At 40.0% G+C, this 18,602-nt stretch overlaps 3 protein-coding genes across 4 annotated transcripts in view; 2 read left to right on the forward strand and 1 right to left on the reverse strand.

Moving 5' to 3' along the window:
- Positions 1-6,194, forward strand: part of ppp2r5b (protein phosphatase 2, regulatory subunit B', beta) — a 53,245-nt gene extending 47,051 nt beyond the window's left edge. The window contains exon 13 of the mRNA XM_050067620.1: positions 443-6,194. Within this exon, the coding sequence (XP_049923577.1) occupies positions 443-680 (238 nt within the window). The 3' untranslated portion in view covers positions 681-6,194. The remainder of the gene's footprint in view (positions 1-442) is intronic.
- Positions 6,195-8,103: 1,909 nt separating this feature from the next.
- LOC126404251 (glycoprotein hormone beta-5-like) lies at positions 8,104-10,436 on the forward strand. The gene is made up of 3 exons (XM_050067336.1): positions 8,104-8,174; positions 9,116-9,317; positions 10,093-10,436. Exons 2-3 carry the CDS (start codon positions 9,117-9,119, stop codon positions 10,279-10,281), a joined length of 390 nt encoding a protein of 129 aa, XP_049923293.1. The 5' UTR covers positions 8,104-8,174; position 9,116; the 3' UTR covers positions 10,282-10,436.
- An 803-nt stretch (positions 10,437-11,239) lies between these two features.
- Positions 11,240-15,771, reverse strand: gpha2 (glycoprotein hormone subunit alpha 2). Of its 2 annotated transcripts, XM_050067275.1 has the most exons (4): positions 15,562-15,771; positions 13,318-13,450; positions 12,937-13,121; positions 11,240-12,844 (listed from the first exon to the last, which is right to left on the reverse strand). In XM_050067275.1, exons 2-4 carry the CDS (start codon positions 13,436-13,438, stop codon positions 12,740-12,742), a joined length of 411 nt encoding a protein of 136 aa, XP_049923232.1. In that variant the 5' UTR covers positions 13,439-13,450; positions 15,562-15,771; the 3' UTR covers positions 11,240-12,739. The 2 variants fall into 2 exon arrangements, with proteins under 2 accessions (XP_049923232.1, XP_049923231.1); XM_050067274.1 differs by lacking the exon at positions 15,562-15,771 and having other exon boundaries at positions 13,318-14,035.
- Positions 15,772-18,602: the final 2,831 nt, after the last annotated feature.

The following is an 18,602-nucleotide window of genomic DNA, read 5'->3' on the forward strand; positions in this document are numbered from 1 at the left end:
ATTTCTGTCAACTGAAACCTATTAGTGTTGTCTTTTAATTTTCTTCCTACATGTTTTGTCTAACTAATTAAGATTAAAATTGCCCATTAAGAATTTCATTACATCCATTAATGCGTTCTACAATGTCAGATAAATGATCAAAGAACACATCCTTCACAGCTGGTGGTCTATTACAACTATAATTACATTAGAAGACATTTGAGGAGAAAGTGTGATGGTAGCTCCAACTCACTCCATCCTTTCTCTTTGGATTTTTGTTTATACTTAATGCCTTCCTGTTAGTAATTGCTCAAGTTGTTCAGTCTTCAGACAATGCTCTTTAAATTGAAGTATTCACTAAAGATCCTTGGGCATGTCTGAAACATTTTCCAACAGCTCATTTCTTGTTTCCTTTCTCTCCATCCCTCCTTTTTCTCTTCTTCCCTTCAATGTGCCTCTCCAGGGAGCTGAAGCGAGAGAGGGAGCGTGCAGATCTCTGGCGAGGCCTGGAGGAGCACCAGGAGCGCCGGATGCAGATGCTCACCGAGGCGGCGAGGAACCAGCGCAACCTCCAGGAGCGAGGCGAGAGAGGGGACCCACCGACCCCTTCGTCCCCGCAGACGGCTCACTCCGACCAGCCCGAGCCCAAGCCCAGCGGGGCCTCCTCTTCCTCCTCTGGAGCCGGGGAGAGCGCCACCTAGGTGCTGCTCCACACAGATTGGATAGCACGGGGGGTTAGGGGACAGGGAGAAGACATGAGGCTGATGGTGAAAGTGTTGGGAGAGAAAAGGTACAAAACAAATCCACTGTTCTTTTTATCTTGTATCATCGAGGGCGTGGCTTTTTTTAAAAAAGCGCACAAACTCAGTGATCTGAGGTAAAGACTGCACCTTTTTTTCTGACAGAGTTGTGTGAAACTGGTTCACTTTTTGCTGTACACACATTATGTTGCAGATCAGAAGATGAATATTGTCCAAAAGTGCAGACTGTCATTTTAACTAGTGGCTGGTTTATAAACTGCAGGTCAGTATCCAAAACTGGTAGCTGGCCTGCTTCAAATCAGCCTCAAAATAAGAGATGAAACTTCTCTTTTGGTGCAACACTAACAAAGTTTAACACGTGTCTAACTCGTCTTGATATTTAACCAACCGAGTTTGAGTCTGTACTGTGGCCTTGTATTTATCTTTTGGTCAGAGATGCTTATTTCTTGCGTGGATAGCACAATACATTAATAAACAAAAGAAGCAATTTCACACAAATGTCCCAAAACTATTGACGCACAGACCAGACACACAAACCGTTACACACACACACACACCGACGCAGGTACATATTTACTGTAAATATGAGTAGACAGAGCTACAGAGTGAAAGTGTATCCAGGTCAAACAAAGCTCACACACCAACACTCGATTGACGCACCAAAATATTTCAAACTTTTTTTTTAAAAATAATTTACATAGACACACACTCACATACGTACAGACTCACACACTCACACACACAGCTGGTTCTGGCGCTAACTCTCCCATTCTGTCGGGTTCCACCAAAGGACGAGCCTAAAGTCCCTCAAGGTTAAATAACCACTGTTGAAGATGACGATAATGATATAAAGTACAATACTGTTCCTTCTTCTTACTTGTTACTCTACTACTACTACTCTACTCTACTCTAAGTACTACTGATGATGATGATGATGATGATGATGATAATGTTTTTATATATATACATATGTCTCTGGATATTTCTGTAGTGTATTATGGGAGAAACACTAGTGTAGCAGATACCATAAAGGGGAAGGCCGGCTTGAATTCTGGATTCACATCACATGTTAACTGTATGAGGCCATAATGTGAGTGCTGAAATTCAGCGGAATTCCCCTTTAACAGACCTTAAAGAGGGGAGGAATGAACTGGATTGGCTGTGGCTGTTTTTCTTTTATTTTGAAATTTTGGGGTGTTTGTGGTGCGTTGGGTGAATTCTAAAGGGGTGTTTCGTAAAAAAAAAATCCAAAACATTCCATGTTTAAAGATTTATTTATTTATTTATTTGTTTGTTAAAGGTGCCCTTTGGAGATTTTTGCAAACAAAATTATGTTTACATTCAGTGTTACACACCAAAACACATTTTGTGTATGTCTTGAATGCATTCCCTTCATCATAAGACATTTGTAAAGTTGATTTTTTAAATTATTTTAACTCTTGCATTGTTTACATAAATGTTTACTTGCTCGCAAATCTCTTCTTCGATGCCTTTGTTGGCGTATTGAAAAGTTTCTTTGCACCTTACCGCCATCAGTTTCTAATCAGTGGAATAACAAAAACAGTCAAGTGCATCGTCCATGTGCCCATGTGCATACATGTGAAACCTTTAGCGCAATACAAACATAATGGGGACCCGCTCATAAAAACATTGCTCTATAGCACTACTAGTGGTCAAAAATGCCACAGGGCACCTTTAATTTTAAAGAAGTGATGATTTTTGGGTGAAAAGTTTTACAAAGTCATTCATTTTTCCTAGGTTACATTGTGGAAAATTGAAGTTTAGAACCCCCCAATTTCTTACCAAAAATGTGTCCAAGCAGACGAGTAAACCCCACCCAGCCCAGAGGTTACTGGAGGACAAATAAAGCGCACCACAAGTGTTTCAGACCAAAAGAAAAACACATTAATCCAGTTGGATTTCTGAACCCGGAGCGTCTGTTCCTTTAGGCTCAGCAGACCTGATGCTGCTAGATGGCGACCATGACGATGATAACTTTTTTTCGGTGTGAACCAAGAAAAATCTGTTTATTCTTGTCTGATCATTACGATAGAGTGACGGGATAAAGAGTGGGGGGGTGGGATAAAACAGAAAAAAATTATTTTAGCAATATTTTCATTCTTTCAGGATAATCTGTGTGTTTTTAGGGGGTTAAACAGGAAGTGGGTGTCACACTCAAATGTTTACCCCCCACTCTTGTTTTTACTCCTGTTGCGTCCTTGATATTCACATTGTCTTAAAGGTACTTTCTGTGTAAAATTATTTGATGAAAAATGATTTTGCTTTGTAATTATGTTGTTTTTTTTCTTGGTTTTTGTATGATCTTGTTCATTTTGTGGAAAACTGATACTGATGCTATTTATTTTCTATTTGATCAGGAAATGTAACCTTATTTGAAGATGGTCAGGTTGTGTGTGTGTGTATGTGTGTGTGTGTGTGTGTGTGTGTGTGCGCGCGCATCAGTGTGTATCCAGTGAGTGAATCAGTGAGCAGGAGATGTGCGTAGACAGAGCGATAGAGAACGAGAGAAAGCAGCTCTCTCTTTGTTTCTTTTTCTCTCTCTCTCCTTCTCTCCTTCCTGAGGGACAGGGTTTGAATCCGAATGTATAGTGAAACAAATCGATTGATTGTTTTTTTGACGCTTGAGACGCAGAGCTACCTGTCGGCTGCTTCGTAACCAAACATTCAGAAACCCTTCAGACCAGCAGTTTTTCAAAACACTCACTTCAAATCATGCCTGAGTCAACAAGGTTTTGAAATCCATTTGACTTGCAGCCCTCAAAATGGTATTTCAAGTTTTATTGTGCTGCTGATGACTGATTCACACCCAATCTGCCATTGCTTCTCTGTACAAAAGAGGTTGTTGCTTTCAAACATTGACACTGCAGCTTTGCATTTCATTTCATTTGCAGATGTTGCATTCAACATTCAGGGTATAACTTCCAACACGTTTGTCAGTCAAACCAAATATTTTCAAATTTGTGCATAAAAGTTCGGTGCTGAGTTTGGAAACAGTAGTTGTAGTGACATTAACAACGTCAAACTTTCTGCAGCTTGTCACATGTCATGGTCTTCATCTGGGATGGCATTGCTCGGTTGTCCTGGAGATGTCTCAGTAGTCATTATATGACTGAAGTATGGAACTTTTGTACCAGGTGTTTAGAGTGTATCATGTAGCGATGCAGATGGTTAATCGTTAATCGATCAACCCTAGAGAATATTTTCGACTGGTCACGCATGTCGGTCTATAGCTAGCGGCGCCGCTCATTCAGCAGTTACCACTAGTAATACCATCCCAACTTAACAGCATCGCTGTGGAAACATTGTTGCCCACCCTCCACTCCCCCACACCCAGGTCACCCTGGTGAGTAAGTGGGTCAATTTTGAGCCGCAAACCCTCTTTAGTATTGTTAGCACCCACCGTTAGCTCTGCAGTGTGAGCACGGTTAGTGATGCTAATATAGTTTACAATGCTAAAGGTATTTTACGGCTCAAAATGAAACCACTTATTCACCGGGGCTACCTGGAGGCGGGGACTGGAGGGTGGCCACCATGTTTTCATACATAATGCCAAATGAGTGACGCTGTTAGCTTGTTCCCACCCAACCCAGGGCATGCGCAGTGCAGAGCGGCCAAGGCTAGCTAACTGGAAGTCGGGCAGTGAGCACTATGTTTCAGCAAGTTAACGTGATTGGCCATCTATCTTGTCAGCAAAGTCAATAGTAAAAAATAGGGGGAAAGACATTTACATCACAAAACATACAATTTTACCACCCTTTAAATCGATAATGCATGAAATGCAGCGCTTAAGCTCAGTGAGTTAACAGAACGCATGAACTCATTTTGCATTTTTTCTTGAAAATTAACCAGTTAGTTCCCGTGTATTGAGTGTCGGGTAAGGGTTAGGGTTAGGGGCTATTGAAAGAAAACTTAACCGAAACTGACATCCCTAGTAAACTCCATCTGCTGATGAAGACTGTGAGATAAGATTGAAAGCTCCAGAAAACGCTAGAAATTCGAACCTGGGTTACCATCATTACACGTGCTAGTGGTTCCCAACTATTTGGCTTGTGACCTCTTAGAGCAAACAATGCCCCCCTGACCTTCATAAGGACATGAGTTGCAAGCAGTTCAACCAAAGAGTGTTTTTCCTCCTTAAATAGTTTTGAATGTACGTTTTTTTTTAAAGGTTTTTAGAGGTAAAAGTTTCCAGTATTTCTCAAGAAAAGAGAAAAAATTTAAAAATTAATAAAGAAATAATGTGTGTGTTACAATTAGGTGCTCAACCTCAAAAATACAAATCAGAAGAAATACGAAAGAGCAAGAGGAAAATCTGAAAAATAACTTGTGACCCTTCTGATTTATCTCAGGACCCCTGAAGGGGCCCCAACCCTTAGGTTGGAAACCACTGACATGCGCCTCTCTTCTCTCTTCACACAATGGGAGTGTTGAAGAAAAGTGCACAAATTTGCATGGACGATGCTCCATGGCAGCCACAGATAATGCAATGATGGATTAGGTGTAATAGCAGCCTCATACCAGAAAACACCTGAAAACCTGCACCTGCAAACACCATCTGGCTGGCATGCTGAAGAGAAGAAAATCCATTTGGTTGGATTTCAAACGTTTTGATTCAGGCACTCAAAAAACACAACTGAAAAGAGACAAAACTTGACCTCGCTGTCATAAAACTCAGCTTACTTAATGATTTTTGTTTTGGCTCGCTTACACACAAACCCTCTTGATTGTTATTGTCAGTCAGTCAGCTGACTCGGGAAAAACAGAACCCCAGCTCCCACTGTTCTCGAATTCTCACTTGTATTGATCAATAGTAATATTCCTCCTTCTAGAATTCTGTCGTACGTTCTAGAACTGCTCCAGAACAGGAAGCGAGAGAAGAGAGAGTGTTCGTAGAGAGATTGGGTATCGCCTCACAGACAGCCATCGAACGCTGGTTTCATTCATTGTCACATTTCCTCTCTGTGGCCATTTTCATGTGGCCAAGTGTAAACGTATGCTTTAAATCAGAGGGGTGGTGTGAACGGACTCGATGAAAGCAGCCAGTGAAGATTACAAAACAGAGGAGGAGAAAGACAGAGGAAAGAAAAGACGTAGAGTTAGACACGATAGAATGGCAATAAGTCAGAGCAACAGTAACAGAATGAGAATATAATGTTACCGAAACCTACAACTGCATTACGTAGCAATTTCACTGAATTTCTAGATTTGCACTGTCTGCCCAATGGTCTGTGTTTGTTGTGTTGAAGAAAAACCTTAGAGAAGATGATTAAGACGATGCAGAAGAAGAAGAAGAAGAAGAAGATGTATATTTTGGGGACCAACACAGCGATGGGGGGGTTTGAATGTAGAGAGGCTTACTACTGTACGTAACATTACAGGGGGGTGTAGAATGGAGAAAAAAAACTATGTGCTAAAAATGAAACTTCACTTTGAGAAAACACTCCGAGAGTCTGTGCTGTTTTGTGTGTCACCTCTTTTGTCTTAATAATGATCTCAGTAATATTAACTCCACTTCCTTTTATTGGTATTTTGATCAACAGGCATAATTCACGTTACTTAAAGCTGAACCAATCTATAATCCTATATTGACAGTGTGTCGCTTGTATTACAAACTCACTGAGAATTTTCAACTTTTCAATTCTTCAGCTTGTAGAATATTGTTTTGTTTTTTGGGCCCACAAGCTCAATTTCCTGTGAGTTGGTGGCGATCAAAGCAGAGCTAAAAGGAGAGTAAATGTAGGATTAACATTCATCCGACAACAAAACCCAACTTAAGATGAATGCTGATATTGCTTTGTGTTACCTGCCTCAGATGTTATCAGCCCATTAAATGGCTGTTGTCATCAGAAGCATAGATTTGAGGTAAGGCCCTACTCTACCTCCTATATTTACCTCTATGTTGGGCTGCAACATCTAGTGGCCGTAGTAATCATGACGGGAGCAAAGAAGGAAGTCAGGTGATGTATATTAAAGAGTGACAAAGTCTATGTAAGGAGGAGGTAAGGCTGGATGGATGGGTCAAACAAACATAAGACTTTGACCCAAGAGATTGTTATATTTGACCAGCGAGGAGCCCAGGTCAGCTTTGACTTACTTTAACTGGCTTATGTAAGTTTTCTTACGTAATATATGTAATGTACTTAACATTCGTATATAACTTATGTCACGCAACAAAAGTACTTATTTTAACCCAAAACAAGACCCTTTCCTCAACCGAACCAAGTAATTTTGGTGACTAAACCTAACCAAGCATTGGTACCAACTGGTTGGTGCAATATGCCCAGTCTGAAGCATTATAATGGTAGTGATAACAACTGATACTGGACATTTAATGGGTTGAAAACATTCAAAAAAGATGTTTGTATCTATTTGATGTGTAAATAATCAACTGTTAACTAGTACATTAGCCATACTGTGATAATATGTCAATCTTGTTTGGCGAAAAAAGTCCTGCTTTAATCTGCTAATAAGTGTATTTGAATTACATGTAGGTGCTAACTCCTTTTTTACAAACCTTTTTTTTTTTTTTTTTTACATTTTTGCTGAATATTTTCAGTGCAGGCTACACCATGGTCAGGCAAACCATTTTTTTCCATTAATTTCCATATGGTGTCAAAATCGATCACTGTGTAATTCACGTGTAAATCAAGTTGTGGAATTCATCACAATGAACATCAAATCTGCAAAACAGTTTGACCAATTACCTGATATTTCATTGCAGTATGATAGAGCAGTAAATGGAAACCAGTGGCTGTATGAAACAGCTGGAAAAGTACACCCAAAAAATCTAAAGCAGCATGGTTTGGAAAATGGGAAACTGTGATATAAAGTATAGGTAAGCTTCAGTAAATGGGTTAAAAAAATGCACTACACTGGTATGGTATGGAACTTTAACAGCGGAGGAGACAATTACTCTGATGAGTTCACAGTATCTGGTTTAATCCCTTAACTCTGGAATTGACAGGGCTTTTTAAAGTCACAGCCAGTGTACCTTTTGTCTAATTATATGGTGTCAAAGGGTTTAAATTACCCAGTAAGAGTTTTAAAAGTTCTGTCCTTTGTGTTCATATTACCAGTCCTTTGTCAAGTTGAATACTGACAATCCTTGCATCACTGAAAGGAGACCAAAGTTGGATAAAGAACTGCACACACACTCACACAGAGAGATACAGGCTGAGGTTAAGAAAACATAGACAAGCATCAGTATTTTCCAGGGAGTCTCCATTATTTCTGGCTTGGGGTCTCTAATGGTATTTCATTGTAATTGCTATGATGTCAGAGTGTCCGTCCGCCCTAATGGCCTTCCAAAAAATAACAACAAGGACAGATTGGTTCCATTCACTGCTTGTTGTCCAGGCAGAGAGACACCGGAGTCCAGCAGCTCAAATCTCTGCAAGATCTTCAGCTGAAAAGGTGAGAAGTGTTTCTTTAAACATCCATTATGTAATGCAGGGCAGGTATGTAGAAGTCATTTTTACTATTAATTCATTTTTAAGATATTTTATACTTCTTTAAAGACAAAGAGTATACATAATTGTGTTAGCAGGCTATGTTATACCACAGATACAGTGGTATAGCATACTTGGAGTTATTGTACTCACAGTGAAGACAGTGTGGTGTTAGTGGTCACACTGCCTATAAAACTATTCACATCATTGTGTTCATGCAGAAAGTATTTTTATTTCAGTGTTATATTTCTTAATACAAGTGAAGCACTTTGCAGTCTGGCTGAGTTAAGATGATTCCAGTTTAGTACAGTTTAAGTGGTATACTGGAAGAGGAATTAAGCAGATGTCTCCAGTAGTATTAAAGAAATGACTTTTGATTCTGATTGAAACAAGAAACGAAAAGCAGCTTTTTATGCATGGAAGTGAAATTAAATAACTATATTTCACATTTGTCACTTAAAATGTTTTGTTATTGTTTATTTTTTGTTAGAAAGTTCAGTTTAAGTAATTAATTTCCCCTTTAAATATTTTTTTTTTTGCAGTGTATGCAGTAGGTCTCTGGTGCTATTGTCTGAGGTAGCCATAATGAACACTAGAGGGGGTTATGAGTCATGCTGAATGTCACAGTTTACTGCTCTGGAAGATTTGTGCCAGCTCCTGTGGATCATCTCCCTCTCTAGATGTAAAATATTGACAGTAAAACCTTCAGAAGTTCATTATCTATTTTATTAAAGAGGCCAAACTGAATATTTTAATCTGTAAACATGACAAAAACAGGACATCTTTATTTTAAGGTGAACTGTATCTCACCCAGGTACAAAAGGTCACTTGTGGCATACTTGAATAATCCCTCCATTGAAGTTACTTTATTTTATTAATTTTTCTCTCTTTATCCATCATTCCCAGCATGCATCTCCATCCCCTGTCCCTCTCTTGCTTTCTCCTCCTGGTTGCCGGGGCAGCCGTGGTGTGCGTTACTGTGACAACCACACTTCACGGTTTCCGGGGCTGCGCTGTGCGAGAGTTCTCCTTCGTGGCCCAGAAGCCTGGCTGCAAGGGACTGCGCATCACCACAGAGGCCTGCTGGGGGCGTTGTCACACCTGGGAGGTAACATTCATATACAAACACACACACTAACACACAGTACAGTGACAGAGCATCAGTTACATTCAGCCAATGAAAGAGTCCCACTTTTTTCTCTGTTGCTATTTCTGAAAAGTTCCATAATACTGGATTTTTGAGACATCAAATAAATGATTAATGACCCAGGACTCAACCCAAACCATAAGAAGGCCGATGACCAATTCTCGGCTCTGACCAATACATCATTGTCGTAAGAAGTGCTTAAATCCCTCCAGGCACTGAACTTTAGCCGAACTCATTCAAGTTTGCAGGGATTCAGATTTCACCTCTGAGTTAATTGAAAAACCAAGTTTAGGGGAACTCGGTCAGATTCAAAGCCTTTAGAGGAGAAAGCTCCGAATCAGCAGCAACAGAGCTCAGTCAGTCACATGGCAGAGGTTCAGTGTTAGATTTTATAATCCACGTTGGATTAAAAAGATCTTAACTCAGAGACCAATTACTTTTTCATAGACTTTCAATAGCATCTCATGCTCCTCATCACAATTAGAGTTTAACTTCTTTCTTTTTTTTTAGTAGGTGGAGTTTTCAACTGCGTCCACATACCTCTGTCCACAGAAGACAGTGAGACGTAGTTAAAAGCTTAAGGAAGAGCTAGGAAGTGGACTCTGAGTTCAAGAATGTACAAATGTAATCGAAAATGTCTGGTAGATGTAGAGATCTCACAAACTTGTTGCATTCACTCCTATCAATGAAGAGCAAAGTAACCTGTGTACCACCTGTGTGTGTCTGAACTCCACAGAAACCTGTGCCAGATCCCCCCTACATCCACAGACATCACCGCGTGTGTACGTACAGTCGTACCCGCCACATGACCGCCCGCCTGCCAGGCTGCCAGCCCAACATCTCCCCTCTCTACCACTACCCCATGGCCCTGCACTGCCACTGTGCCGTCTGCTCCACACAGGACACAGAGTGTGAGACCTTCTGATGGGCAGGACACTGCTTTCAGCAAACAATGTAATCAACAGTATCACTGATATGAATGACTCTGAATAAAATGATGACATCAAAACGTTTGAGTGAGTGTGATACTTGACATTTAGTAACCTAAAAATGAGTCTTTCTGTAGACTGACGAAAGCGTGTGTATAGTTATATATCTGTTAAATGTGTCTTAATGTAAGAAAGGAGAAATAACAGGGCAAGCATTACATTTCAAAATAAGAGTTCTGGGATTCTTTGCTGTGATGGCCACAATAGTGAATTTAAGAACACAAAGATAAAGTCATAAACAAATTTAAGTACATATCAACTACAGCTATGATTAGTTATGATTCAGGTCTAAAATTATAGATCTTGGCATCACATACATTCTGAATTCCAGCTGTTGTATAGTATGGCTTACCAACCAAACCAAGTGAAAAAGAACCCTGGGGCCCAACACTCTCAGGGATCCAAAAGCCCTGGGTTTGTTGTGATTATAGTTTACTGTAATTAGATACAGTACAATTTTGTTTGGGTTTATTTTTTTACAATTGATAACTAATCATCAAGTTTTTATTGTACTCACATGGTGCATATTTCTATAAAAATCTGTTTAAGTAGTTCAGTTGAAGGTGACATGATGCATTCACATTGTACAAAGAGACGGTGGTGATGAGGTGAACAGGGACCCACAGTGATGTTGTGGGGACACATGGCCCTTGTGGGGACAAAGTCAAGCTTACAACGTTTATCATTACATTTAAGGCTTAAGACTTGGTTCAGGTTAAGGTTAAGATAAAGGCAGATATTAGAGGTAAGGGTTAGGCATGTGGTGGTCATACTATAGGTTGAGGTAAGTAATGTCCCCTTAAGTGATGGAAACAAGTTCACATGTGTGTATAACGTAAGAAGAGAAATCAAATGTCCACATTATTGAATTTACAGTTGCAGAATAGAAATTTATTGAAAAACAAATTAATCACAAAGTATACAGTGCATTCTTTTTCGTTTCATGTCATTGACATTTCCAACATTATTTGGGTTCATATTATTTACAAAATGTCCTTTAATTCAAATTCATAAATATAAATAAATTTGTACATTCTTTGGTCTCTTGTCTGTGTTTAGTGGTTATTGCAAAGAATGAAACTGTATATATGACCTTTTTATTGATTCCAAAGTTTGACAGTATATTTTTGGATAATGAGTTTGATTGATTATAATCCTGGAGTCTCTGTGTACTTACACTTGCTACTGAATCACTAAATATGAAGGGTGATGTGACTATTTCTTATTTGTAGCTGCTTACAAAGTCAAGTGTCTGCCAAGCCTCAAAGGAAAAAATATAGAATAAAAATGTTCAGTTTTTTCGACGTAGGTATGACAGAATGGTTTATACAACCTTTAACACGAATGTGCATCAATCAAGTTTTCGAGAAAAACATCCCTTACATCACATTTAAGACACACAAGCACGCACGCACATGCACACATCTTTAGAGACATCTAAAAGTGTGAATTTTCCATTTTAATTTCAATCCTAAAATACCACCCCTTTCCAATGTTATCAGCCCATTAAATGGCCGTCTTCAGTTGTTATCACTACCGTTATAATGCTTAAGACGATGCAAACTGCACATACTAGTAGGCCAGAAGGTGAATTTAGTGAAACAGTTGCAGTTTTGTTAGGTTTAAGCGTCAAAATGACTTGGTAATATTTAGGGAAAAAAATCATGGTTTGGATAAAAATTAGTAAGATTGTTACATGACTTAAGTTGCCTTAGTTAATTTATGTTCTGTACATTATGTTAGTTAACTTAATATATGTCGGTTAAAATAAATCAGCATTGACTTTTTGTTTCACACGGGACATGAACAGCAGTCTCCTGGGTAAAAGTCCTGTGTTTGCTTTACCCATGTATTCACCCCAACCTCCTCTTTGCAGACTTTTTTCTCTCTATACTACATCACCAAACTTACTCCTTTGCTCCCACCATAATTATTCTGGCCACTAGAGGTCACAGCCTAACATTACAGGTAAATATGAGAGGTAGAGTTGGGCCATACTACCTCATATCTATGCTTGTGATGACAACTGATAACAGGCATTTAGTGGGCTGATAACAATCAAAGCGGGTGAAGGTTGTGGGCGACTGATCCAGAGCAGGTGCCACTCTGCCTTTGAGCCTTTTCTGTCCACCATCCTTTGAGAACACAAATGAAGGAAACCCTGGTTTTGACAGTAATTTGGCAGAAAGCTGATTCTTTTTCAATTAAATAAGTTAAAGTAGATTTTCTTCAACATTCATAACAAGTCGACATATACCTAGAAAAAGGATAGTTACTGGTTCATCACTAAAGCTTTTGTATTTCAATCATTTACCAGAGCTTGTACCGCTTAACTGACTAAATTTGGTTCTGATCCTGGTGTACTTTTGGTATGCAGCATATCATCTTGATGTATCAGTAGCGGGACTTGCGGCACATGTCGCAGCGACAAGCCTTCGCAGTCAGGATCTCAATTTCGTCATGGTGACGACCTCGAGGGCAGTCCAGGCGAACTTTGACCTTTGGTGAGAAAAGGAGGACATGAGCATCTAGCAAACATGATTTAAAACGAGAAGCAGTATTTAACCCCCCTTTTTTTCAGTTCCCCCCACCTTAGCCTCCTTGCTGATGGTGCAGCATCTGGAAGCAGATGTGATGTTGTGAGTGAAGTTTGAGGCCACCAGCACAGAGTATCTGGATGGAAAAGCACTGGACTCGCAGTAGCCCACGCAGGCGTAGACCAGGTGGGTGCCCTTACATGTGCCACGACGGTCACTGCGGATGGTCACGTTGAAGGCTGGAGACAGGAGACAAGATGAAGGGATGAGTGAAGGTGAAGGGAAACTAGTACTGTATGTGTGCGAGTGCTGTTGCTGTTCTCAAGACCACATTTCCCATAAGCCCTGCTACTCCCTGATAATATGCACCTAAATGGTCTGGATGCTGTTTGTAGGGGACACTGTGAATGCATTTTGAAACAGCGTGTTACTTACGATGCAGGTGACACCCTGGGGTGACGCCGTCATGGCTCCAACTGATAGGAGAGAAGAGCAGCAGCAGTGACATCACTGGTAGGACCAGCAGGCAGAAATGTGAGGTCATGCACAGCGACATCTGGATGGCAGCCTGGAGGGTCCAAACAGAACAACAAAGCATGTAAGAACTTCTTTTTGGGCTTTTCTCAAATCCTTGCTTTTGGTCATGTGACCATGAAGAAGAGTGATTTTTTGGTTGCTCACAGATCATTTTTAATCTGTGATGAGTTCATGAGGAGGCACTGCTTGGCTATAAAATGTCACAAATCAAAAAGCTTGGAAACCAGTGATCCAGGCTTTTGAGGAAATCTTAATTAATTCTCTGAACTGAAGAAAGTGAAGAAGCACTCAACCCGAGGTGATCTTCTCCTGCTGAACTTTCCCCTTAAATCAAAGCGTTGCCCAGAGCCCCCTCTGTTATCCACCGAGGTGATTTCCCACCCTTCACATCTGCCTGTGTGTCACTCAGCTGAGTAACAGCTAATGTGAATAAAAACAATGCTGCCTTTATCTTTTCAACGTGCCTCATTTAACAGCTACCTGCTGACACACGTACGTACACAGCTCACACCGACTCGTACACGTAGCAGCACATCAGAAGCTATACATGAATTAAAGTTTCCTTAAAATACAGAAAGGTTGAAGGACCCTGTGTGCGTTTTACATGCACACATGCATGCATGATCTTGAGCGAGTGTCCGATGCTTGCACGTGCTCATGCCCCCCTTGCACACGCACTCCCACACGTGTGTAAACAATAAAGTCATGTTTTCCTGGGAATTTGGTGATCCTGACCCTTGACCTCTAAAATGGCAGCTCTTTCCAGCTCCCCGCCCCCCACCGCCACCACACCACCACCCCCAAACCGGAGCGTTGGGAACTGCCTCTGTGGTGATGGTGGAACGGCCCTGGGGACGCCATTAGCGCTGCTGGTACGGACAAATTAACGGGTCAGGACTGTGTGAGTGTGTGTGAGTGTGTGTGAGGCCATTAACCCCATGTCAGCCGGTAGGGCAGGGGAAATGCCCGGCTTTTTCCTCTTATGTGGGGTTTCCACGCCTGAAGGTTTGGTTTGTGTTTGAGGAAAGTGGGTTGTAATATGCTACACCCCGCTTTGGGAAGTGATAGTGGGAGGACTGGTGTTTAAGACCACCAATACAGCATAAAGAACATATACCTTATATAGGATCTTTAAAAATATTCCATGAAAACAAAAAACTTAAAATCATCAGTTAATTTAACTTCACCATATCGTGTCTCTTATTATGTAAGTGCTGTGCTCCCCCCCCCCCCTAGAACATAACTTATTTGTCTTTCTCGGAAAACAGTTAAAAGCACAGGCATTTTGCAAGTATTAGAGGAAATATATTTCAGTGTAAAACACCCAAATGATCCTCTGACCTCCTAAATTGAACTTTCATTGTTTAAACAATTCAGAAGAGGCTAGATGCTGATTTAGAAGTCACAGCAGACAATTTTATTTGAATTAAAAACTATAAAATTACTGTTATATAAATGGAGCTTGGACCATCTGCTGATTTCAAGTGCAATCTGCTTTTTTTTTGCAATGTCAAGAACCTGAAATTTCCACTAATTGCCAATATGATGTAATATTTTTTTTTACATGTTGTACATTATATGTACTAATGTAAAAAGTGAACAGCCTTAATGACAGGGAAAATACAGTCTAGAAATACCACAGACAAGATTTTTAATTTGCCCCATCTGTCACTGTCATAATGTACCAATAGTAAAAAAAAATCTAGTCTATCATCTTAATCACAATATTGCTTAGTTTTACAAATATGCGTATTATGATGAAAGCAAAAGTCAGCTGAGTTGCAAAATAAAATCCCCCAAACACAGCAAAACATAAGCATTTTTTAAGAACAAGTAAATGGTCTTAGTATGGACAAATTACACGTGCAAAAAGTGGTAATATGATTATTATCATAAACATACATGAAAAAAATCTGAATGTAAATAAATAAAAGGACGGATAAAAAATTAAAGGTGTATTTTCCTCCAAATTTACAACTTAATCTGACGTATAGTAAAGTTTCTTGTCATTTTTAAAAAATAGAGAAAGCAACAATCTCAAGATCACAGCCTAAATATCACAGCATTTAAAGGTCTATTCCACCAACATATAGACTGATGCACTATATTTTATTTTAGGTGTAAAAAGGAGCTCAGTCTTACCTGAGGACGCAGAGTAGAGTGCAGCTTCTGGAGTGCAGGGCAGGTGTGTCGACTGACAGGTGTGTGTGAGTGTGTCTGTTCTGAGCCTCATGCAGGGATATAAGTAACACAGGTAAGAGCAAAGGCACTTATAGCTCTGGACACACCCACAATTAGAGAGCTGAGTGTGTGTGAATCTTTTCCCCCCACAGGTCCCTCTTTCTTCTCTACTCGTTTTACCTGCACAAAAAAGGGAAACTGTCTAAAAACTGTTTTAAAAAATGCCCTTAAACTTTCTTTCTTTAACGTCTTTCTCCTGGAGTGTGTTAGTGTCTCTCTGTCCCTCCGCCCTCCCCCTCCTCGCTCTCTGTTTTCAACCTTAGGGGGACCGCTGCTGTGACACAGAGGAAAACTAGATAGGTTTTCCATCAACGCACCGCCACAATAGTAAGAACACACACAGCTTTACCACACGCGCATGCATAGAGACGCACACACAGAAAAGCACACTTCTATGCATGCACGTAAAATTGAACACAAAAGAATAATATTCTGGGCCTCGGCTGCCAGTTGATACAGTGAACTAATACATAAACTGAATGGGAGACCTCACACGCACACACAAAGTCGGCCTGGGTTTTCCATTTGTGGCTGCAGGAGGAAGGGCAGGGTCGGGTCAGAAGATATTGCTGGTTTGGGTCAACTGTGTGTGTGTGTGTGTGTGTGTGTGTGTGTGTGTGTGGGGCACATGATGGGTATATTGTGGGGAACGCCTGCCTGGCTCTGCTTCTCGTCTTTCTTGTCTTGAACTGAGGAAGTCATCTTAGCAACCACCCCTGTCCAAACTCCAGCGGGTAAAGACATTCCGTTAATAGACTCTTGGATTATTTGTTGGACATTTGCAGCACTTTCTGGACACTTTGGTGACATGTCACAAAGGTCACAAACTGCCAGATCAGACCACAGATTACTTAAAAAGTGTTGCCAAAGACCCAGAGTGGGTGTCCTTTGTTCTTGTTGTGGTGAGTATCCACAAGAAAGTGGGTTCAGGGTGAAGGAACAAATGTTTTACTTACTGGAACAGCAAGAGCCAGAGCCTCCTGAGGTTACTTTTTGGTTTTTCAATGGGTTTTTTAATGTCTCCCAGGAGAATTTGGGCTGGGTTGGCAATCATTGCCATTGTGGGTCTTTAAAGCCCACTGAGACACTACAGCCCTCTGATACTGGGCTATAAAAATGAATGACTTGACTTTAAAATAACCATCCTTGTCTCTGACAAAGCTTGTTAAACTGCCAAGAGAATTGATTCAAGGGGTCAAAGACCTCGCTGTATGATAAAATCAGTAGGCAAACCAGCACGTCAAATTTACTTTAAACTTACTATACTTTGGTTTGATCCCAGATGCAATAACCATCATTGTTTCACTGTATGTTTTCACTTACAGCAGCAGCTCCTAAATGCAAACTGCAGATGCTCGTTATGACCTTTAATCAAGTGAAATGACAAAAGCTGAACCCTCCAAACAATTCCCGGAGGAACAGCACTGTAATAAGCAATTCATCCAGGAAACAATAGGACCTGATTGATGCATTTAAGCTTCTTTCTACACTGCAAAAAAATCAGTCCACATTTCAGTCCTAAAACCTTATTTTCCTAAAGATACACTATGTAGGATTTTCTGAAAAACAATGTATACATTACATTCATAAAAAAAGTAATCCCTCTCAATCATCACTTATGAGTCACTAAGTGTGTGGTGGTGTATTTTTCTGCAGAGACTGCCTGTATTTTTTAATTTTCTTCTTACTTTCTGTGCTCAGAACATTTATGGGTGTGTACTCCTGTAGCACTCAGGTGAGGTCAGGGTTTTATAAAAAGGTAGCGGCCAGGTGCCAGACTGTAAGCAGCAGGCATCCATGGGACACAGCGCTGAAAAAATAAAACAATGCAAATAGAGTGAGATGAAATGCCAAATGAGAGACAATCTGGAGTTCGCCTGTACTTCCATTTTCAGGAGTAAGTGTGTTTACAAACTGTAAGTGACAATCCTGCACCTTTAAAACAAGAGAAACAATCCTGTCAGTGCAATAAGAATATTTCTGTTTCCAAAATACATAAACTACCTGTAGATTTTTTTTTGAGAATAAGGTGTGGCACTACACTTTCTCTGACATCTCTCTATTTAATGCATGTATATGTCCTGTTTGTGCATGTGTGTGTATTTCAAGCCTGTGTGTATATGACAACAGAGTGAAAAAACTGAATTTCCCCTCTTGAATTAATAATGTGTATCTTTTTCTTTTTTGATGAGCCACACTGTGTGATATGTTTCATGCTCATTACAATCAGGGTTCCCATACCTTCTTAAACATCTAATTCAAGGACTTTCCAGGCCCAGTTCTCTCAAATACAAGGACAAATAACATGGTATAGTTTAAAACAGATCAAGATTAATTACTGTCACAACTGTGAGAATTTCTATAATGAGAGCTGACAGGCTTTACAGAAGCTTACAGATGACAAAAAGAGAAAGAGACTTGAATGTGTGAACATTTCTCATTGGGCTGTGTAGGTGGAGGCAGGTGGCATAGGAGACACAAACGCAGACAGCAGGACGCAGCCTATTTATAACATTATCTAAAAAAAATATATAATAAGAACTTCAATTTGTATTCTTGCAAAAGGATTTCAAGGACCCATGGGAACCCTGTACTAAAACACACACTGTAGTTTATTTTGAGCCAATTCCACAAACCAATTGTGTATTAATCCACCGCTGAAAATAGTTCCCAACAAATCCACTATTTACTGGTATTTGAGTAACGTTTGCTAAAAGCTGCAGTGACCAGCTGTTTCAGGAAATTAATCTTCTTTAAAGAAAAAAAAAAGAAAAAAAGATGAAACCATATATCTGGTTTAAAGATTTATGTCCGCAGTGGTAACTAATAGGTTTGGAGTGGAATGCCAATGACAGCGCAGAAAAGTCAGAAAGTATTAACGCTGACTAACAAATTGCTGGTTTTGTTTTTTAAATAGATTTTTTTTACACTAAGAAAAATAT

The sequence above is a fragment of the Epinephelus moara genome, chromosome 17 (genome assembly GCF_006386435.1).
Source record: "Epinephelus moara isolate mb chromosome 17, YSFRI_EMoa_1.0, whole genome shotgun sequence".
Taxonomy (NCBI): domain Eukaryota; kingdom Metazoa; phylum Chordata; class Actinopteri; order Perciformes; family Serranidae; genus Epinephelus; species Epinephelus moara.